This window comes from Podarcis bocagei (genome assembly GCF_964188305.1).
Source record: "Podarcis bocagei genome assembly, chromosome: 13".
In the NCBI taxonomy this organism is placed as follows: domain Eukaryota; kingdom Metazoa; phylum Chordata; class Lepidosauria; order Squamata; family Lacertidae; genus Podarcis; species Podarcis bocagei.
Genome location: NC_138138.1, coordinates 21,206,665 through 21,226,707, shown reverse-complemented (window position 1 = coordinate 21,226,707; position 20,043 = coordinate 21,206,665). Strand labels below are relative to the sequence as shown.

Below are 20,043 nucleotides of genomic sequence, written 5' to 3'. Positions count from 1 at the left end.
CATTTTTGACCACATCCAGCATTCCAAGGTTCATGGTTCTTACATTCCAGGTTCCTATGCAATATTTTTCTTTACAGCATTGGACTTTCCTTTCGCTTCCAGGCATATCCGCAACTGAGCGACCTTTCAGCTTTGGCCCAGCCGCTTCATCAGCTCCGAATCTACTTGTACTTGTCCTCTGCTCTTCCTCAGTAGCATGTTGGATGCCTTCCGACCTGAGGGGCTCATCTTCGAGCATCATAACTTTTATATGCCTCTTGTCTTTGTCCATGGAGTTTTCTTGCCAGGGATACTGGAGTGGCTTGCTGGTTCCTGCTCCAGGTGGATCACGTTTAGTCAAAACTCTCCACTATGACCTGTCCATCTTGGGTGGCCCTGCACGGCATAGCTCATAGCTTCTCTGAGTTATTCAAGCCCCTTCAGCACGGCAAGGCAGTGATCCATGAAGGAGATTACTTTTGGTACAAATTATGATTTGACTGTCTTCCTCATTTCATCATATACTCTTCAGTATTTTGAGTGATGGACTGGGTAATTGAACAAGCCAGAGCCGTCTTTCCCATAGGGCTTAGTGGTTCGTCGTGCCAGGGCCTCGCAGGGGTGCCCCAGCGAGTGGGGGAGCTGCGCGGCTTTGCCGGTGGCTTCCCCTTTCCCTGCACGCCTGCCAGCTGCGCCCCACAAGCTATATGGCTGGCAGCAGTGGCGGAGGAAGAGGGGAGCAGCAAAGCATCTGCAAGCCTTGGCACCCCCCTCCGGAGGGTGGGCGGCTGCACCAATTGGCAACCCCAGCAGGCGGATGGCGTGGCTGCACCAATTGGCAGCCCCGGCAGGGTTCCTTCCCTCCCAGCAAAGTCCATTTTGTGATATCAGTTTCATAATTTTTGACCTTGCAATATATTGTGAATCAGGGTGAGTGGATGGATGGGCGCTAATGCAAAAATTACAATGTGGAGGGAAACCGTGAAGCCAGCCAATGCCTCCATCCTTATTTCAGACACCATGAAATATCAGTAAACAAACAGTGATGTTTAGCTGGTGACATGGCACGCTGTTGAAAACCAGATACCACTTAGCCCAGGCTTCCTCAACCTCGGCCCTCCAGATGTTTTGAGACTACAATTCCCATCATCCCTGACCACTGGTCCTGCTAGCTAGGGATCATGGGAGTTGTAGGCCAAAAACATCTGGAGGGCCGAGTTTGAGGAAGCCTGCCTTGGTCCTAGTCACAAACAGAAAACAATGAGATAGTTGGGTTTTTTTTAAAGGAAACCTTTCAAGCAGTTCCATATTTGACTTAACATACTATATTAAAAGGATAGAGAAACCGTACCCATCAATAGGGCAACACATCTTTCAATTGTATTATGCTTTCTACAGCTCTTTTAACTATTAAATCTTCAGGGAATTCTCTCTCCTAAGTGTGTTGACAAACTTTTCTATCTGGATTCCTCTTCATTTCCCCAGAGGGACTTGGAAGGGCGAAGGGGACTTGTCCAAACCTGTCCACACGTCGTTTTTCGCCATCTCAGCCCCGGCCCCCATCCTCCCCCGCCGGACCTAATTATTTACTGTGTCGTTTTTTCTCTGAAATTTCAGATACTCCCCAAGCCAGCTCCCCTGCTGCCTCCCTCCCTCCCTCCCTCCTCCCCTGCCAGCCAGCCCCGCCCACTCGCAGGGTTGACAAACATTTCAGCCCTGGACTTCCCTTTCCTCTCTTTCCAAGATGGGCGAGGAAAATAGGGCAAGCCCCAACCTGTCGCTGCTGCATCCCTAACTTATGCTCCCTTGTGCGTGCGTGTGTGGGTGTGTGTCGCGGGTGCTGGGGGGGGGAGGGAGAGAGAGAGAAGGCAGGAGGTAGGCGGGGCTTGATCCCAACAACAGCTGCCTTTCAAGCCGGCGCTTAATGAGGGGTGTCCCTAGGGGGCTCCGTGACGTCACTGAGCCTCCCGAGCCAACCGGGCGAGGCGGTGGGCGGGGCTCGGCGGGGAGATGAAAGGCGGCGGAATGGAGGCGCGAGGGCGGAAAGGGAGCTACCCCGCCCCCTTAGGCAGCTCTTCGCCCTCGCCTTCTCTTTCGCGGGAAGCTGGCTGGGCGAGAGGGCGCTGGTGCGGGGGACTTTATTGTTTTGGGAAGAGGCGAGGAGTGGAGCTCGCTGCTTGGACGTGAGCGATCGGCGGCGGCGTTATCAATATCAGTACCGATAACAGTCATAATAATAATAATAATACTAGCAGTGGCAGTGGTCTTGGCTTGATCTGGGCAAGGAGGAAGGAGTCGCTGCCCCAGGCATGAGGTTTTCCGGGCCCCACGCCGCCGCTGCCGCCCCCAGAAGCCGCCGATCCTCTGCTGGAACCCGGTAGTCCCCTCCACCCCACCCCGCTCCGCCCCAGCTCCTGGGGGGCTTCCTCTGGATGCGGCTGCGCCTGGGCGCTGCCCGCTCCGTCCGGCTGCCGCCAGCCCCGCCGAGCTTTGGATGATGACGATGAACTCTCTGGCCGAGAGCTTGCTGGGCCCTCCGGACCCGTCCAAGGCGTCCTTCCTGGACTTCGGGCTCGGCCCCCCACCTCCCTCTCCGCCTCTCCATCACCAGCAGCAGCAGCAGCAGCAACCCGGCTTGGCGCCCCCTTACTCTCTGCAAGCGCTGCAGCCGCCGCCGCACGACGGTGGTGGGGGCGGCGCCTTCCCCCCCGGCGCAGCCTCGTACGGCAGACCCCTGGCTTACGCCCCCTACCCCGGGGCAGCCGGCAGCAGCCCCCACCACGCTTTCTACCACCACCACCATCACCACCACGGCGCCTCGTACTCGCCTTACCAGCAGACCTCCAGCGCCCTGGGGCACGGGACGAGGCTGGAGGAGACGGGTAAGGCGAGGCTGGCTGATTTGGAGATGGGAGGGGGTCTTGAAAGGGTGGGAAAGGGGAGAGAAGCATCCCTCTGGGGCAGCGAAAGCACCCCCGGAGCGGAGTCTTTCTCTGACTTGATCCGGAGTAGCCGGCTAGGCCGTTCACATGGTCGCCGATCCGGTTTGTCGGCGATCCGGATCAAAGGCTGGGTTGCGGCGCAGTGACGAGTAAACTGCTGGAAGGGGGCTTGCTTGCCTAGTGTAAGGAGCCTTGGCATAAGCGCAGGTCACGGCTAGGGGTTGCAAGGCCCCCGATTTCCGCGGGCAAGCACAAAAAGCCTGAAAAGGACACGTAGTAAAGGGGTCGCGAATGTGGATGCCTTGACGTGACTTCGAAGCGAGGGAGAGCGATGAGTTGGGGGAGCTGATATTTTAACTGGGGGGCAGAACTTGGGGGGGGGGGAGATGCTATGCCTCCGGTGGCTTCTAATGCCAAATTTGGCAGTGTTGGTCAATTCGTTTCCCCTTTCCATCAAACCCCCATTTAACACGCATTTAATACACACACGCATATAAATAAAATGTTGCCCCGGCATAGGAGCCAACTGCTAGGGGCCGAGGTCCCTTCGGTCCCCCCAATAAAGTATTTGAAGGTCCGCCCCCCCTTAATGGGCATTGCCATTCAAATACTGTGCGTGCTCTGTCTTGTGATCGATTATGTGGGGCGGGATTTACCTGCTCCCCCCCCAATAGTTTATTCAAGTTGGCACCCCGTGCCCCGGTATCATCGGCGAGGATGGGGAGGGGTACCTAGTGAGAACTTGAGGTGAACTTTAAATCGGATTTAGGATTCATGCAATGTCAAGCCTGCACTGAGTCCAATGTCCCAATGGCTTAACACCTGATCTCTCTCACTCTTGATTTCTGCCCTGTATTAGTCAACATTCGCAAGTATGGGGATCTCGAACTAACATCGATCACTTGTGGAAAACACCCACTGACTGGGGTGTTGGGGAGGACCCTACCTTTTGTATACCCTCTAGGAAAACCACCTGGTTTCCACCCAATGCCAGCTGTACTCAGAGTAGATCTGTTGGGCATAGGTAACTGAGAGCCACTAATTTCAATGGACTTGGTTAGATGGAACCCACCGGCCTACAGCCGTAGAGAAGCAGTTGGCAGCTTCACAAATTCAGTTGTGTTCTTAGGTGCAGACCAAAATGCAAATCCGAAGCCCACTGGGTGCAGGGATTGTACAAGGACTGTGCTGTACAGCTCCTTGCACATCCTTTGCAGTTTGCAGGTCTCTTTGCCGTCCACCAAAACTGCATACAGACACTTTACTTGGAATAAACCTCTCCCTCTGGCCACCAGCTGCAGAGAGGCTTATGGGAGGGGCTCCTAGAGCATTTGCCCCTCGGGGCAACCCACCTGACAGGCACCAAAAACATCACCAGGAGTAGGTTGACATGAATAAATCTCTATGGACAACGAGTGTTCCTCTTGGGGCAACAAACTTTGCAGTTAGCTGAACATAACTGGGGTCTTGGAGTCACTGGAGATAAGTTCCTCTGCTCCTGACACCCTTTATAAATAGGATAGTATTTGGTTTCTTGGTTGTTATTTCTTGGTTTTTAAAATCATTACGGTTGTCTTCAAATGCATTTGAAGCATGGGTGGTGCTGTGGGTTAAACCACAAAGCCTAGGACTTGCCGATCAGAAGGTCGGCGGTTGGAATCCCCGTGACGGGGTGAGCTCCCATTGCTCGGTGCCTGCTCCTGCTAACCTAGCAGTTCGAAAGCACGTCAAAGTGCAAGTACATAAATAGGTACCGCTCTGGCGGGAAGGTAAACGGCGTTTCCGTGCGCTGCTCTGGTTCTCCAGAAGCGGCTTAGTCATGCTGGCCACATGACCCGGAAGCTGTACGCCGGCTCCCTCGGCCAGTAAAGTGAGATGAGCGCAGCGACCCCAGAGTCGGTCACGACTGGACCTAATGGTCAGGGATCCCTTTACCTTTACCTTTAATTGCAGGAGGTTTGATGAGACGACCCCGTTGGGTCCCTTCCAACTCTACAATTCTATTATTCTTATACACTTAAGAGTATTTGGTCAGGAATATCCATGTCTCAGGACTGTTGGAGTTGGGGGAGGGAAATTTTGGAGAGTGATTCCCCTACCCCCAGTGTCCTTCCAGGCCCAAGATACTGTTGCACCTCTCCTTTAACCCATAGCTTGGTGTGGGTAAGCCCTGGTCTTTCTGCCTCAGTCTCCCTGTCTGGGAAATGGTCAGAAGGGTCACAAGTGCCACAGAAAAGGTACATAGGCAAAAGAGGATAGGAGGGGTTTAGATGTGTGGTGTGCAGGCTTTTGGCAACCCCTTTAGTCCTCGTCCTGAAGCTGGAGCTCTCCTAACTGCAGTTGTTCACAATCGCCCTTTGTTAACCCTCTTCTGTTCAGTCCTCTCCTGTTTCCTGCTCTGTTCAGAACAAAAGCGCCTGCAGGCAAGGCCTTGTTGCCTCTTGATTGTATTGCTCTGTAAAAGTGCCATGTACCTGGATGGTGCTGTGTAAATAACTTGCCACAGGAGGATGAGGGAGGTTGAGCCACCCAGCAAGCCTCATGGCAGCCCTTAGACTGATGTTCTGGGGCTGAGCCCTGGCTGCTTTCAGTTTGGTTTGCCCTTTGCACATGGGCAGAGTGCCTTTTGATCCAAGGCACTTCCTCAACTCCAAGACAGGATGCTACACACACACACACTTGCTTTGTCAGAAATGGGGTACAGTCTGTGGCCCCACCATACAGGGAGAGATATGTTCCATCCCCAGTACTTTAGGAAAACTTTTCTTTTGTAATTTTTTTGTGTGGGGGTATATCTCTTCCAGGGACGCGGGTGGCGCTGTGGGTTAAACGACAGACTTGCCGATCAGAAGGTCAGCGGTTCGAATCCCCCGATGGGGTGAGCTCCAGTTGTTTGGTCCCTGCTCCTGCCAACCTAGCAGTTCGAAAGCACACCAGTACAAGTAGATAAATAGGTACCACTCCAGCGGGAAGGTAAATGGCGTTTCTGTGCGCTGCTCTGGTTCGCCAGAAGCAGCTTAGTCATGACTGTATGCTGGCTCCCTCGGCCAATAAAGCGAGATGAGTGCCGCAACCCCAGAGTCGGTCACGCCTGGACCTAATGGTCAGGGGTCCCTTTACCTATATCTCTTCCACTCACAGCTCCTTATTGACACATTTGATGGGCAATTTTCTTTCTCATTATTCCCCCCTCCTTCTGACATACTATCAAGGGATATCATTGGAATGAGTCCCTATCCGTTCTGGGTAGCTTTTTAAATAATTTTGACAAAACCCAGATGCTTTCTCAGACAACGAGGCAAACTCTGCAGAATCCTTTAATAGGAAACTGCTTGACTTGGTTTCTTCCAAAGAGGGCATGCAAATATATTAATATTTCTCTGGCATGTTTTGCATTGCAAAGGGGCTTGCTTCTCTGTTGCATGCCGTCCCCAACCAACTTGGCTTTAAACTGAGCTCCCAAACCTAATAAAAAAGAATGTTAGATGGATTCATTCCTGAGACACTGAACTGCAAAGGATGATTTGGAGATGTTTTGTTTGTTTTAGGGCCTGCTGCATTTTGCAAAATTATTATTGGATTTAAAAGAAGCAATTGATCTTTCTTTTTCCTTTTTCTAAAAAGCCATTTAAAAGTCATCCGGTGGTTCATAAATGGGAAACATATGAACGCTGTAACTGAAAACATTGTCTGTTGTTTAGATTTTTTTGTTCTAAATCTGAAATGGAAATGCTAACTTTTATACTTTTAATTTTTTATTTAAATATGATTTAGACAGAGGACATTCCAAGCCAGTCCTCCTCCCCCACTTCCTATGTTAATGATTGGAGCGGGGTGAGTGCTTAAGAGTGCAGTGGTAAAATGATGTCTTATGCATAAGATTTAAAAAGATGCATAAGAATATTCTTGAATCAGCTACACAGGACTGATTTATTTTTATTTTGAAAAAAGAATGCTTTAGAAACAGGATATGCTGAGCCATTTTCAGCTAGATAGTCTGGACTGAAATTAACCCATAAAATTAGCTTCCTTCCATGGGAGTTTCTGCTCAACGTTTTTTGTGAAACTGGGTCCATAACGCTAAACTTTACATCTCCAGTCGCCCTAGCAGAATGTTTGTAATATATTGCCATTTTCAATACAGTTCTAGGACCTGAGTGGTAAAAAACACGGCTGTGAAACGGATGGGCTTCCGCGCTTGGCTCTCTCGGTCTGCGTTTTCCACTGCCCAAGCAAGGAATATGCATTGTTTATATTCGAGGAATATGTATGTTATTAAATTTACAAAGCAATGCTTCTCATCTTAATAGCTGGAGATGTGGAGGAATTGAGTTACTACCCCCTTGACTGCCCAGGCAATAACAGTGCGCCTGAGCATGCACAGAGTGCTTCTCCATCATCCCCGAAGAACAGTAGGCTACCCTCTTGAAACGAGGAGTCCAGGCAGCTTTGAACACCCCCCCCGCGTCGCTTCTTCAAAAGAAGCCCTGAATTATAGCCAATAATTCGTTTCCTCGCATCGTGTCTTGTTTATATATTTGAATCCCCAGCCCTCACCCCCCCCAAACACTCTTTTTAATTGGCACCTGTCAAGATCAGCAAGGGAGATAGAAGATGTCTTTATGGTAATTTGAGGCAGAATTGCAGCACCACGGAAATCCATTTGCAAGCGCTGCCCTCTCTGCTTGGCTGAAGAGCAATTTCGATTTATTAGGCCGGCGTAGATCGCACGCACCGACGGCTTAATTAATGAGCTTTGGAACGCGCCGCGGCGCTACAATTTGAGGAGGCGATGATTACTACTTGCCACGGGGGCAACCTGCTGCCATATCGTTTAATCATGCAATACAAGATCCCAAAATAAAGAGGGATCCTCCTAGCTAGCGCGGTTAGCGGAGAAAGACCGTTCGTAGGATTCCGTCCCACCCCACGCGCAAACGCACAAAACACGTGGCCTCGGTTTTCTTTTTGTTGCAGCCACCCCAGAGTTACCCAGAACGCTTCCTCAAGACAGAAAGGGTCGCCTTATCCGTCGGCGCTTCCCAGCTCGCTGCTGGGCCCGTTTACTCGGAAGTAAGCGCCTCTTGAGACCAGTGGGACTTGGCCCCAAAGCCCTGTGTTGGGTAGGTCGCGCGCTTCCCCACTCCCATTGAGGTCAGTAAGACTTAGGCCGCCTGGTTGCGCCCTGTTTGCGCGCGATCCTAAACGTGCTTCCTGGTGAGAAAACCCCGCTGAGATCCCAGGAACAGATATCTTGACGAAGCGCGGTCAGCTAAGAGGTGTCAAACGGTCCTGGCTTTTGATGGCACAAGTTGCTTTTGGGTGGAAGCAGGCGGCTGTGGCGGCTTTCGAATGATACAGAGCTCTTCGTTAGGCAAGAGGGAAATTAGTTCTCAAATTGGAAGAAGAGAGGTTCCTTTGTCGTGCCGTTTACTCCTAGGTAAATGGGATTAGGGTGGCCGCGTCAGTCTAGCGAAACAACGTGATCGATTTATTAGAATTGTTTTTACACCGAGTGTAATCACGTTTGCGGAGCAAGGCGGATTACAATGGGCGCGCACGTATACAATCTGCCTTGCCCTGCAAATCTGATAGCAGGTCGGACCTTCTTGTTCTTCTCAGGAGTAAACCCCATGGACTTTAACAGGGTTACTCCTAGGTAAAGTGTGTTGCGCAGCCGCGTTAAGGCTGTCAAATCAATTCTGTTGGGATACTGAGAATTATTAATATCTCACATCGAATACAACTGATCTGTAGAAAGGACTTCATAAAACAGAAGACAGAAAACAGAGACAATGTACTCACTTTTGTAACCCAAGGAAATCATTAATAATCATTAATAATCATTAATAAAAACAATATTTAAAAATGGTTTGGAAGCATTGCGTCGGAGCGCGCAATTTTCCACAAATCGCTTCGGTTTAAACGGGTGCGCGCTTATAGTAGAGGAACTTTGCAACCCTATGCGCGTCTACTCGGAAGTAAATCCATTGAGTTCAGCGGATTGCGCAGGAATAGGGCTGCAGACCAGTAGCGCAACGCTTGGGAGAATCCAAGTGACCTGTACATAGGATCGTGTTGTTTTAAAGCTGCAATTCTGTGTGCATTTAGTTGGATTGAATGCAGTAGGACTTGCTTCCGAGTAGAATGTAGTATGAGCCGGGGAAGACGAGGAAGCCTGGCTTCAAAAACCAATCCTAGAAGATAATTCCGTTGTCGTCGTTATTTTAATGATTCGCCTTTCAGCCCGCAGCTTCGCAAGGCGGCCTACAAACAAATGCGTTAAAACGCCACTCACCAAGAGCCCTTAAAACCAATAAACGTTGACGCCAATGATTTTTTTCCCCAAGGGAGGCTGATTTTTTTATTACAGGCTTGTGGGATGGGGGAAGAGGCGGCTGCAAAATCCCTTTCAAAACAAATACAATAATAAATGTGGTATTAAGACTTTCAATTATATAATAATAAAATTAATTGAAAGTAGTGCCATAAATTGCGGTGTGTCGGAAATGTAAAAAAACACCACCACCAAAAACCCACACACAACGTTAGCGCGGAACCCTGGCAAGTCCTAGTTTTCTGGCTTTGAAGAAGAAAATAGGCAACATAGCGGCCCTTTTGATGTTTTTATATTTAAGCTTCAGCAGGTGAGGGCGTTTAAAATCAGCATTAAAATCGAATCCGTCAGTGCAATGAGTTTTGGGGCATGGAAAGGCAAGACAACCCGAATTGAATCGGGTTTTTTAAATTATTATTATTATAAAAGCATGATCCTACGCCTACTGCGGAAGAGCTTGGCAGAAAACACACCGGTCCCTGGAATAAGTAAAAGGCGAGGCCAGGAGTCCGCTTGGCTTCATCCCAGCAACCCCAGAAACATTCGCGGAGAATAGAGACACCGCATGGAATAATTTCGGCCTGTGCGTCCCAAGTAATTTATTTAAACCATTTAATAACCTCTCCGTTTTATTTTTCCTTCGGAAAGGAGCCGTGAGGAGCAGAAGGCTTAAAAACAAAACCCTCCTTGCGCGTGCACAGGGGTTTCCTTCCGAGGAAGCGCGGTCGGGATCGCCCTGTAGATCATTTTAGTGGACCAGCGGCGATCCGAGCTAAAGAGCGCTTTTAAGAAAGAAGAAATCGCTCACATGTCGTTTTTAAAACCAGCGATCTGGCTTTGCGCGCGCGCGTTTTGGCGTGAACCCGAAACCCCCGCCGTTTCCACCCGCTGCGCATTCCCTCCCCCTGAAGGCCTGCAGTTTAGGCGGTGTTAAATATCAGGTTAATTTCGCTGCTTCGTTTCTGCTCGGTTTCTTGGATTCGTCTTGTGGTTCCTCCCGGCTGGCAAAGCAAGCTCTTCCTTAAGGAGAAAAGTGTTCTTATGTGGTTAATTTCAAGGGTTCCATTTAATCCGCGCTCCAATTCCTGAGCGTCCTCAAACCTGGCTAATTAAAATCTCGATTCAAAACCTGACATGGTGAAATGAAGATGATTTCATGCAGTCAAATCGTTGCTGCAGGTTTGCTTTCGACGGATCGTTATTTCTATGAATCATCCGAGTGATCGCTCTGGATGTGTTAAGTTTCTTGAAGGGCGCTTTCGTTTCCAGACTTTCTCGTCGCCCCTCTCCCTTTTTTAAATTAGAAAATGAATGAATAAGGCCCCGAGATCTTTCTTCCAAACGCATCGGAAGCCCCCTTCAATTTCAAGACGGCTTGACAGAATCCAAGTGTATGGCAATCTCTTAGAATAAATGCTTAATAATAATAATAATAATAATAATAATAATAATAATAATAATAATAATAATAATAATAAATAAATAAATAAATAAAATCTCTACGCAGGACCGAGAGAATGTGCATGCTGAAATCACCCTACCAGCCATTATATTTAATACTGAGTTAGATGAGCCAATGTTCCCACTCAGTCATCTGTCCTTAGAGTTGTTGTATATTAATAATAATATACAATAATAACAATATATTAACACGACGGCCACATGTGGTTGCAGGTGTGTTAGTCCCAACTAGCGAAACAAACAAACACCCCCCCCAAAAAAAAAAACACCTTACATGTTCTCTCAGGGAATAATTCATCTGCTAAACTTCAGATATTTGGTTTTATTACGGTATTGGTTTTATTTTGTAAACCGCCTTGCTTTTTGTGCAGTGAAAGGCGGTCTCTAAATCTTTAAAATCAAGACTTCGGCATTTGGGTTTCAATACCGGCAGACGAGATTTCGTGCTTTAGAGAACCAAGAGTTTAAGAAGCGGCTAGTCGGGTGTGATTCTCTTCCCCCCGCCCCATTTTTAGCAACCCCAGTGTTAGAGACAGCGGGGAAACGGTCAACTTCGCCTGGGGTGGGAGGCACCTGCGTTGTAGGCTCGGCGGGAAGTTCTCCTGCGCAAGAGCGCGAGGTTGATTTGCAGGAGAACCACTGGCGGATTTCTGCCCCGAGACGTCACCTTGAAGGTCTCTTAAAATCAGTTATGTGCGTGGAAGGTCGGTGTTTACGTCGATCGCTTGTGATTTTTCTACTCAAAGGAGTCCGTAACTGGCTTTGACCGTTCGCGATCAGAGACACTTCTGATCATAAACGTTGTGGCAAACGTCAGGATTTTAGGTAAAATTTCCATTATAGAGCACAATAATAACAACAACAATAACAATAAAATATAATAATTATATATTAGAAATTATATATATTCTATATTCACGTTTAAGTTTCTGAGGGCCTCGATCCTCGTGCATCTACTCCTTATACACGCAGCCAATCCACGTCCCCCACCCACCAGATCCTTCAGCATAACAGAACACAGCCATCCAAGCAAAATCTGGCAATCGATAAACTAAAATAAAATTATCGGTTGGATCCAGACCGAACTGGTTCCCTTGAATTACAGTCTTAACAATTTAAATCGCTCAAGTCACGGCTTAGTTCCAACTGATTTCGATGGCAACTCCTCAAACCCCAGCCATTGTATACTCTGAAGCAAGCCCCATATGACTCCATGGGACTTACTCCCAGGTAAATGGTGTGCTTAAATATAGCATTGCAGCCTTGATCTCAGTCCAGATTTACGCGTGCTCTAATTGATGGAGAAATATTAAGGCTTTTCTTAGACTGACTGGAGGGGCGGTGTTCCATTTTCTTTTTCTTCGTGTTTATATTTATTAAACTTTTTTTTTAAACGTAGACACAGGGTCAGGCGCCTTGATTTTTCTTTTCAACTTAAATTATTCCTTAAGGGCTCGGCACTTTAATCTTTCTGACTAGCTGACATCTAGTACTTCGTGGATTGCGTGTAGGCGGTCATTATTTAGGTCTCTCCTCGTCTATCAAAGACAAGCGGCGTCTTCAACCGGTTTATAAAACCACAAGAATTGTGTGTATTTTTTTTTTAAGGAGGGGAAAGAGAGCTTGCTTTTCACTTTGGCGGGGTTTGCGCAGGAGAACTCCCCCGCTGTTTTGCACTGCTCGATTTCAAGCAGATAAGAAGCGCGCTCCTACGCGCGTTTACGCGCAAATAACTCCCATTGAGTCCAACGGGAGTGAGAGCGCAGTTTGCGCGCTCCGCGCGCTCTTACTCGGGAGTAAATCCCATAGAAAACAAACGGGGCTTCCATCTCAGTAGACAAGCCCTGCGATTTCGGAGTAGATCGCTTTGTCGTTTCCTTCTGGAGACCATTTCCGGTAGAAATGGAGCGGACAGGAGCAGTCTACTCAGAAGTAAGCCCCATTGAGTTCAAAGGGCTTTGCTCCTTGCAGAATAAGCTGGCAAAAAAAGAGAGAGAGAGAAGCGAATTATATTTAATAAAGGCTCGTGCCCAATATTCGCCAGTTAAACTGCAGCCTGCAGTTAAATTAATGAAATTCGGAGTCCCCACCTCCGCAAATTGTGTTGATATTATTATTATTAATCCATTTGAATCCAAGTATTTTGGTTTAACCAAGCAAGGCCGATCGCGTTTATTTGATAACATTTACCGGTTGTGTTGGTATCAACAGGGGGGAAAAAAAAACCTGAACAGAGGATCTTCTTGGTAAGACTGTGTGCGTGTGTTTTAACTGAGATCAACAAAGTACAGCCCTAAAAAAAATTCTTATAAATTTCCTTAGGGGAAGAAGAGGGGTGGGGAGGACCACGTGGGCCCAGGTAACCGAACACCCTGCACTCCATGGAATTATTGGCCCTGGAACAAATAACTTTCCTCACCTGCGAAGCTCCCGCTCCCGAAGTGACTGCGGCTTGTTTACTTTGAGATCTGTTGCGACTCCGGGATTGACAGCCAGAACCGACGCTTGTTTACTGGGAACGAAGGTCTCTCGGGCTTGACAGTCCCGAGAAATCACTGCATCCTTTACTCAGGAGTAAATCTGAAAGCGGTATTGACTCCTGTGTAAGTGTGGAGGCAGTGGTGCTGTGGTCTAAACCACTGAGCCTCTTGGGCTTGCCGATCAGAAGGTCGGAGGTTCGAATGCCCGCAAGGGAGTGAGCTCCCGTTGCTCAGTCCAAGCTCTTGCCAACCTAGCAGTTCGAAAGCACACCACTGCAAGTAGATAAATAGGTAAATGGCATTTCCATGCGCTGCTCTGGTTCGCCAGAAGCAGCTTAGTCATGCTGGCTACACAATCCGGAAGCTGTACGCCGGCTCCCTTGGCCAGTAAAGCGAGAGGAGCGCCTCAACCCCAGTGTTGTCCGCAACTGGACCTTGTGGTCAGGGGTCCCTTTACCTTTTAAGTGTGGACGTGGGTGGCGCTGTGGTCTAAACCACAGAGCCTAGGGCTTGCCGATCAGAAGGTTGGCAGTTCGAATCCCCGCGATGGGGTGAGCTCCCATTGCTCGGTCCCTGCTCCTGTCAACATAGCAGTTCGAAAGCATGTAATAGTGCAAGTAGATAAATAGGTACCGCTCTGGCGGGAAGGTAAACCCGTTTCCATGCGCTGCTCTGGTTCACCAGAAGCGGCTTAGTCCTGCTGGCCACATGACCCGGAAGCTGTCTGTGGACAAACGCTGGCTCCCTCGGCCAATAAAGCAAGATGAGCACCGCAACCCCAGAGTCGTCCGCGATTGGACCTAACGGTCAGGGGTCCCTTTACCTTTACCTTTAAGTGTGGATAGGGTTGTAAGCCTTTCGTCGCGATCCCTATCCGGTTCAAGAAGTCCAGAGCAGCTTGCTCTCGAGGAAAACCTTCCTTGGAGGTTTTCAAGCAGAGCTTGGGTGGCCGTCTGTCATGGATGCTTTAGTTGAGATTCCTGCCTAGCAGGGGGTTGGGCTAGATGACCATTGGGTCCCTTCCAACTCTATGATTCTATGAAACAAGCTCAGGCCGAAACCCCCTTCTAATCTAGCTTCCTGGTCTCAGAGCTGGCCAACCATGTGCTTATGGGATGCCCACACAAACACAACAACCTGCACCACTGCCCTCTCTTGTCCCCAGCACACTGCCTCTGATAGCAGACATAGAACATAGCCATCATGTCTAGTAGCCATGGAAAGAATTAACTTCCATTAATTTGTCTAATCCTCTCCTTTTGAAAGCCATCTAAGCTGGTGAACATCGCTGCACCATCTTACAGGAGCGGATTTCGTGCTTTAAACCACGTGCTGTTAAATTTATTCCGCTTTGCTGACTGGGGTGGCCTTGGGTTCTAATCTTACAAGAGGAGGAAAAACTGCTCCTTATTATCTACTTCCCCAATTCCATGCACAAAATGTTACACGCTTCCATCATGTGCCCTAGGGTTCCCTCCAAAAAACTAAAAAAGAAAGCAAAAAACCTAGAATCTTAGAATTGTATTAATAATAACAACAAGAATCTTATTGTTTATACCCTGCCCAATTCCAGCTGTAGAATTGGAAGGAACCCCTTGGTCATCTAATGCTTAGCTTTGCACTTGTGCTAGCAGTTTTGTTGCTGCTCCTCATAGTGGAGTTTTCTCTATCCCCTAGATAATTTTGGTTGTGTTTTTCTGAAACCTTTCCAGCTCTGCAATATCCTTCCTGAGATGAGGCAGCCAGAACCGTCTGTGGCCTACCAAATGGGGTCTCACCTTAGATTTGTACAAGGGCATGATGATATTATTGGCAGTTTAATTTTCAGACCCTTTCTAAATAATTCCTTTTTTAAATTATTAAATAATTTTTTTATTAAATTTTCCATTTTAACAATCCAATCCAATCACATTAAATATTCCAAATTATACAAATACAAATCATATCGTCCAAATATTCTGCCAAATTATAATTTTTTGGGGGGGGGGGACTTCCCATGCTTCAAGTCGGGGGGGGGCTCTGATCCTTTCTAAATAATCCCTACCTTGGAATTCTGCTAGGATTGCAGCTTTTCCATTTTAAGCTTATTTCTTTGGAAGTCAATGGGCCTTACTCCCAAGTAATGGCAGTTGTGCAGTGCGGCTCTGCCTTTAGTCAGAAATCAGCCCAGACAAGCATGCATAGTATTTTGCAGCTTTATAATGCAAGCCTGTACATGAATACTCAGGAACAAGCCCCATTGAGTTCAGTGGAAGTTGCTGCTGAGTAAGTGTGCATAAATTTGCAGCCTTAGACTTGAAAGGCAGGTCTGCTTCTTCCTACTTTCTGTAAGTTACCTGAATCCCATCGCCCCCAGTTGCCATTGTTGTTGTTTTTTCCAAGTCAGGGCAGTGCTTGAGTCAGTCATTTATTTATTTATTTATTTAATGCACACACACACACACACACACACACACACACACACACACACGTGTGTGTGTGTGTGTGTGTGTGTGTTTTAATACTAATATTTTAAAAAGAAGCTTTAAGTGCTGTACAGCATTAAAAATTGAACACTATTATTGTGTTGTTGTTTTTTTTAAGAAAATAATCAATACAACATAAAAAACTGTAGTATAAAGTCATATAAAATCAGAATTTGGGGGATTTCGAAAAATAAAAATGGGATTCAATTTTATGGCCCAGGAGAAAAGGAAACCTGTGTCTTTACAAGGCGTCTGACGCAACTGATAGTTGCTGCTTCAGGTTTCTGTAAATCCTTTTAGAGAGGAATGTGGATCAGGTGAATTCATTCCAAGTTTGATTACTGCAAAAGTGACAGAGACCGCCCCTTTCATAAAGTCCGGTAAGGCTGCATAGGATCAGATCCCATACTGTTTCCGGGGGGTGGGGTGGGGGTGGGGAATGCTTCCCCTTCCTCATTTTAGAAGATTCTCACACCTGTCTTGGATCAAATATCCTGTCCAGTCCCCCTCTTGGTCTGCCAAGATATGAAAATATAACACAACCACAGGGACTTATTTATTTGGCCAATTCAACAGGTGAAGCGTCTCTGAGCCAGAAGCTGCAGTGATGGGCTGAAGCTACACCACTTGCATTTCTGCCTTACCGTGTTGCTCTGACAGAGAGCTCTTGCTTTGTAAAAAAATAAAGGAAAGTAACACACCCCGGAAGAATGCGGAGTCTAAGGTGACCAAGATGAACTCATAAAGATAGAAATCCCAAAGGATTAAAATGTCCAAGCTCCTGTTATGAATTTATGTTCTAGGAAACCAAGATTATGAGAAAGGATGAGCTCTAGCTATGTTACTCTAGTGGAGTGGTTCTGTTAATTGGCAAGGATATGCTGTGAAATGTGATCCAGTGGAAGATTTCTTAAATGTTATTACTGGGTATTATTAAGTAGTGTTGGTATGATCCTCATCTGTATAGTTTGTCATGCAGAAATTCAGATGGTAATCAGGCTGCAAATAAAATCATAATGCGTGTACATAATATTGCTTAGTGTTAAGAGTAATTACAGACCTAGTAATCCTTGCAGTGGCCCTACAGGGAAGGGCAATATTAGCAGAGCAAACAGGGGAGGTGGCAGGGAATAGTTGCTACTCTCAGGCACCCACTTACCTGAGAGTAAGCTCCATTGAACTTGAGGGGACTTACTTCCAAGTAGATGTATGTAAGATTGTAACCCTAGGCACATTTATTTGGATACTCTATTGGGATGATGGTGGTGAAAGCAAGATAGGAACCAGAAATAATATGCATTTGAGTTTTATCTTATGAAACTAAAATCTCTGCCTGGTGGATTTTAATATTGTTTCTGCTGACTCTATCTCTGCATCATTCATGCTAATAAAATGGATCATGTCCTCTTAAGATCAACTAACATGGATCTCTTACCAAGATAGGAAAGATTTCTTGGCAAATATTTGGCTATGCTTTGCATAACATAAAAAGCCAACAGCATTATTATTATTATTATTATTATTATTATTATTATTATTATTATTATTATTATTATTATTATTATTATTTTATTATTATTATTATTATTATTATTTTATTATTTTATTATTATTTTATTATTTTATTATTTTATTATTTTATTATTTTATTATTTTATTATTTGCCAACAGTATTATTTATATGCTTTTACCATCAACATTTATGTGTCCTGGTGGCTTTTAACCATAACAGGTGCCAAATCTTATGGTCTAACGAGCAACCACGGCAGTTTTCCAGCCCAATTCTATGTACATTTACTTAGGCATGAGTATGCAGATTTCAGTAGGACTTAACTCCTGTCCAGTTTTGGATTTTGGACCACAGACTTAGGCTATCGTTTTGTACCCGCTAACTAGGGAGGGAGACCCATGGAACTCAATGAGACTTGTTTCTGAGCAGAGGTCTGTGTCACTGCAGTGCAATGCACTCTTAACGTGGGAGGGAAGACAGCAGGGCTTAACTTCTAACTTGGTGCCACACAAAGATGTTTTGGGAGAATGAAGTGGGGAGCATTGTGATGAGAAGTTAAACTTCCAACATTTGATTTTTAAAGCACTAAAGGTGGCTGGGGTGGAAGGGGGTTAGAAGGTCTCCTGCCTAAATAGACAGAATAAAATTGAAAAGAGATGGGGGGGGGGAGTTTGTGTGTGTGTGTGTGTGTGTGTGTGGAGGTGAGAAGACACTACAGTGGTACCTCGGGTTACAGACGCTTCAGGTTACAGACTCCGCTAACCCAGAAATAGTACCTTGGGTTAAGAACTTTGCTTCAGGATGAGAACATAAATCGTGCAGCGGTGGCACGGCGGCAGCGGGAGGCCCCATTAGCTAAAGTGGTACCTCAGGTGAAGAACAGACCTCCAGAGCGAATTAGGTTCTTAACCTGAGGTACCACTGTATTGTGATTTTAAATTAAACAAACAAACAAACAAACAAACAAACAAACAAACAGGGGAATTATGTGCCCCAGATGGGATCTTATGGGATCCACACTGAAGTCGGCAGTTGGAGAGCCAATAGCAATGGGTCCCAAGATCCCTTGCAATATTGCAGATAGATGCTCTTCAGCAAACGATGGTAAACACAAATTCTCCAGAATTTTGTCCCATCCCACGTCTCTCTCCTAGACTATCCCCCTTGTTTCTGACAATGCACCCCAGGCTTGTGATCGAGGCAGTATTGAGCCTCTGGCATAACACAAACATCTTTGTGCCATGACAGCAGTTCTTAGGCAACAAGACATCTCAACCCCCTCTGTGCAATGGACTTGAAAAAATGTTAAAAGCGGAGAGTCAACTCCCCTCCCCCCCCCCAAAGCAGCAGCTACTTTCTTACAGGGTGTTATTTCATCATTTTGTTTGTTTGCTAGTTGAAAAACACAATAAAGAAATGTGGTTTTATTGTTTCAAAAACCATCTGCACACCATACATTTAAAGCACGGCCACCAAAGGATTCTGGGAACTGTAGAATTTGTCAAGGGTGCTGGGAACTGTAGTTTGGTGAGGCTTGAGCTACAATTCTCAGAATTCTTTGGGACAGGGCAATGTGCTTTAAATGTATGGTATATGTGCAGGAACACACAGAGAGAATGTTTGTCTTTGTGCGCATACCCCTAAACATTTTGTGAATCTAAGTTTGGCCTCAGTGAGGGGCAGTATTTCTATATGAGTAGGAAAATGAGAGTACCCCCTAAACTTTTTGTTTTTTTAAAGAAAAAAAAGCACTGTGAGTAGATGTGTAAAGCCACTTTGGCATCTAAGCAGCATATAGGTAAAGAACTGTGTATATGCACATCTTGATAGTTAAAGGGAGCGGCCGTTTTTTGTGTGATTCCCCTGCCCTGAATCTTTCTCTGACTTGCCAAAACTTCTGTCTTCTGCAAGTGTTTGTCTTCTCTATTGTGGCTTCGACAGTAGCACATGGATGTGGTTTATTGAGGCGCCTAGGGAGTGTTCTTCGTTAAGCCTAACAGCTTGTCTTTTGCTTTGCACATCAATTGAGCTTCTTAATTAAAATTCACCCCGGTGAGAATTAAAAGCCGCACTGCCCAGGGACCTCTCCCCCTCGCCTCCTTCCCCTGACACAGTTTCAAGCCAAGATGAGGGAAAACAAGGCCTCTGATTGGACAGCGACTCTTTCCTGAAATTGTTTGCATTTTTTGGACTCTGCTTTCTTCTCCCCAATTACTCTCTCCTCCTTGGGGGGGGGGGAGGAGCAGGTTTTTAAAAACAAGGAATATAATGAGGAATTTTTTTTGCATAATACAATCAAGTCTGGAATTTTTATGCAGAGTATGTTGGGTTGGAAAAAAACCTGAGAATGTGTGCGAGATTTTCTGTTCCCATTTAGAAAAAAAGAAGACCAGATTTGTTAAAACAGAATAGGCTTTGCAATTCCAAAGTATGTAGGAGGAAAAATCATGCTGATCAACTAGGCATTACAATCCTTAGGTTTTGTACTTGGTAAATGATTTTTTTTTAAATTGCCTGTTCTCCATGAGACTGCTATAAAAAAAAGGAGAGAGATATGGAAAATGTGAATTTCTAAAGTTGAAAGTTTGGCATAAATGGAGGCTTTTTGTCTAAGTGTAATTGCTGTGCAGGGTGGGTGATTTTCATGGGGCTGTGACTAGGGAGGGAAGGGTTAAATTACCCTTCCTCCCCTAGTCCTTTAATGCACCCTCTATGCATTAAAAGAAATCCAATGAAAATTGCTCATCATTTAAATAAAATATTGCTTACCAAAAAAATTGTATTATCCTTACTCTTAACGCTGATGACATTGAACACTTTGAATTTAATGTAACATGGCACTGAGCCCTTTAGTGTTATAATGATTTTA

At 46.3% G+C, this 20,043-nt stretch overlaps 1 protein-coding gene across 1 annotated transcript in view; it reads left to right on the top strand.

The window, feature by feature from the left end:
* Nucleotides 1–2,049: 2,049 nt before the first annotated feature.
* Nucleotides 2,050–20,043, top strand: part of DLX4 (distal-less homeobox 4) — a 33,910-nt gene continuing 15,916 nt past the window's right edge. Inside the window, exon 1 of the mRNA XM_081166836.1 lies at nucleotides 2,050–2,861. Within this exon, the coding sequence (XP_081022962.1) occupies nucleotides 2,474–2,861 (388 nt within the window). The 5' untranslated portion in view covers nucleotides 2,050–2,473. The remainder of the gene's footprint in view (nucleotides 2,862–20,043) is intronic.